At 39.7% G+C, this 2,970-nt stretch overlaps 1 protein-coding gene across 1 annotated transcript; it reads left to right on the top strand.

The window, feature by feature from the left end:
• The first annotated feature begins 747 nt into the window (after positions 1–747).
• LOC120859486 (guanylate-binding protein 2-like) lies at positions 748–1,973 on the top strand. The gene is made up of 2 exons (XM_040235578.1): positions 748–968; positions 1,688–1,973. Exons 1-2 carry the CDS (start codon positions 783–785, stop codon positions 1,799–1,801), a joined length of 300 nt encoding a protein of 99 aa, XP_040091512.1. The 5' UTR covers positions 748–782; the 3' UTR covers positions 1,802–1,973.
• The last annotated feature ends 997 nt before the right edge of the window (positions 1,974–2,970 follow it).

Raw genomic sequence — 2,970 nt, 5'->3', positions numbered from 1 at the left:
GAAGGTGAGAACAGCTGAAAACACTCTGCTGCTGCTAAGCCACTTGTCGTGTCCGACTCTGTTTGACCCCATAAAGCCCAGCCCACCAGGCTCCCCCATCTCTGGGATTCTCCAGGCAAGAACACTGGAGTGGGTTGCCATTTCCTTCTCCAATGCATGAAAGTGAAAAGTGAAAGTGAAGTCTCTTAGTCGTGTCCGACTCTTCATGACCCCATGGACTGCAGCCTACCAGGCTCCTCCATCCATGGAATTTTCTAGGCAAGAGTACTGGAGTGGGGTGCCATTGCCTTCTCCGTGAAAACACTCTAGATAGTTAGAAAGCCCCAGAAATGTTAATGTTAGCCACATTGGTCCACCTGAAATATTACTATAGTGCAAAAAATGGCAAGTATATTTCATATTTTTAAAGGATTCTTTTCTTAACCAATATTTATGTTAATCTGTCTTCTGGTTTATTTTGTTATTTAGTCACTAATTTGTGTCCATTTCTCTTGCAACCCTGTGGACTGTAGCCTGCCAGGCTCCTCTGCCCATGGGATTCTCCAGGCAAGAACACTGGAGTGGGTTGCCATGCCCTCCTCCAGGGGATCTCCACCTAGGTTTCAAACTCGCATCTCCTGCCTTGGCAGTCAGATTCTGATTGTTCAGTGCAAAAATAAACACAAGAGGCTTTCCTCATGAGATATGCAAACAACTAAAAAGGGTGAAAGAAGAAATAAAGCTATAAAAATAAATTAAGATTATCATATTTCTCTGCTTATTTTTCTTCTTAAGTGGAACGTATGAAGTCTGAAGCTGCAGAAACTGCAAAAAAAATCTTAGAGGAAATGCAAAAGAAGAATGAACAGATGATGCAACAAAAAGAAGCAAGTTATCAGGAACATGTGAAGCAACTGACTAAGAAGATAGAAAAGGAGAGGGCCCAGTCAATAGCAGACCAAGAGAGGGTTCTAGCCCTTAAACTTCAGGTATTCAATTGTAGCATCTCCATTCTATCTTCCACTGTGCTGAATCAAAAGCTCTTAGAAGTTAGAGCATTATATCAGTATTTCAGGCAGATTCTCTACCATCTGAGCCACCAGGAGATTCCATGTCGTACCATGAACCACATACCCAGGCTGCTAGTTTCTTCCTGATCTCCGGGCTGTTCTCCAAATCTATGCTGAGTCAGGGTGTCTACCCTGTATCTATTACAGCATGGACCAGTGTAGGCTTTACCCCCTGAACTGATTTCTGTTATCTCTGCTACCAAAATTTGGTGACTTGTACTAAATTCCCTGATCAAACACCTGCTGTGATTCTGAATTTTGGAGTAACCTTCCTATGGTGTCCCTGCATCTTCCTTGCCTTCTTGGATATACATTTGGGAGTTCGTGTGATATAGAGCTGAGATAGAAAAGGACAGTTTTTCTTTAAAGACTGTTGTTTCAGGTTGAAGGAGATAAAAAAAATAATTCTAGGGGTCACTAATATTTTAGAAACCATAAGAGAAGAATAGTTCTGAAGCTAAATAAAATGCAGAAAAATTTTGAGATTAGACTCAAGAAAGAGGGATATAATGGATATTAAAGGAGGAAAAGATTTTAAACAGAAGTTTCAAACCCAGGAGGGATTAATACAGGTATGATTTAGCAAATGTGGGAAATGTTTTCAGTTGTGTGTGTTCAGTCTCTACTTTCCCTTTTAGGAACAGGTACGACTTCTCCAGGAGGGATTCCAAAAGGAGAGCATGGAACTTTATAAAGAGATTGTAGCCCTCAAAATGAAACTGCAAGAAGCACCACCATGTAATATTCTTTAAAAACTTAAAGACCTAATTTCCTAACCAGCTCCCATCTGTTAAGAACAAGTTGAAGGAGCAGCTTCAAGATGTCAAATAATTGCCACTAAACTTGAAGTCATAAGATGAATTTTCATTGAGGCTTAAAGTTTACAAAGATGAAATAAAATGTGAAAGCAGTGTTTAACCTATAGAAGGATTCAGTTCATGATTAAATATAGTATAAATGACTAGTATGATACCTCAGTAGAACCTATGTTTGAAATCATGCATATTGATTCTAGAGAGACTTTTAGTTGTGTAATTGGGATACATTTACATCCAATTTGGGGATATCAGAGATGTTCTATTCAGTGTAGACTGTCTCCCCACACATAAACCATCCCTCTAGATATCCTCAGCCCCATGGTCTTACTCAAGGATTTACTTTGGTACTGGGATGGAGTTGGAGTGTTGTGTACACAGGAAAAGTCTGATGAGAGTGTACAAAGGTATGGAACACAGTTAAGCATTACTCCTGCCAAGCGGTTACTAGGTCACGTGACGGCTTCCAATAAGGGAGACCTGGAACAATTAACTCCAGGGTGCAGACAGTGTTCAGTTCTCCATTGGGTGGAGGCTGCATTGCTGTGGTCACTGACTGGATACCTGAACACTGGTAGGGGAATTACTTGCACCTGTGTGAAATGGATATATGAGTGGATGTTCAACCTTCTTTGTCTAGAGAATTCCTCTAGATAATTACTGCCACATTTCTAGGCCACACAACGTCTCTCTATTTTGCTCTTCTTTTTATAGTTCCCATCACCCACAGTTCCAAGAATAACTTCTACAATCACAAAATGGAAGCTTTAGCATAAAATTCCTTTCTATTCCTCTGAGAATCCTAACTATAATTCTTCAAAACCTTACCTAACTCGATTTTTCCTTCTTCCTGTTTGCTATGACATCACAGCCTGGGAGCCACTCAAGGCAAATGTCTAGTATGGAAGGACAAGAAACAAGAAAAATGAAAATAATTCATTAATACAAAAAAAATATTAACCTACCACAATTGTCTAATACATGTATCACTTAAGGTTCTCAAGGCAACAAACAATATCTTCTCAGCAACTTAAAAGGAAAATAATTTTTAAGCCTGGTAGGTAGCAGACAGATTCTCCAAGATGGTAAGGGAGTCAAACTCTACT

Source organism: Oryx dammah, unplaced genomic scaffold, assembly GCF_014754425.2.
Source record: "Oryx dammah isolate SB20612 unplaced genomic scaffold, SCBI_Odam_1.1 HiC_scaffold_1216, whole genome shotgun sequence".
NCBI lineage: Eukaryota > Metazoa > Chordata > Mammalia > Artiodactyla > Bovidae > Oryx > Oryx dammah.
Note: the sequence above shows the minus strand (reverse complement) of the source record. Positions and strands in the feature narration are given on the sequence as shown.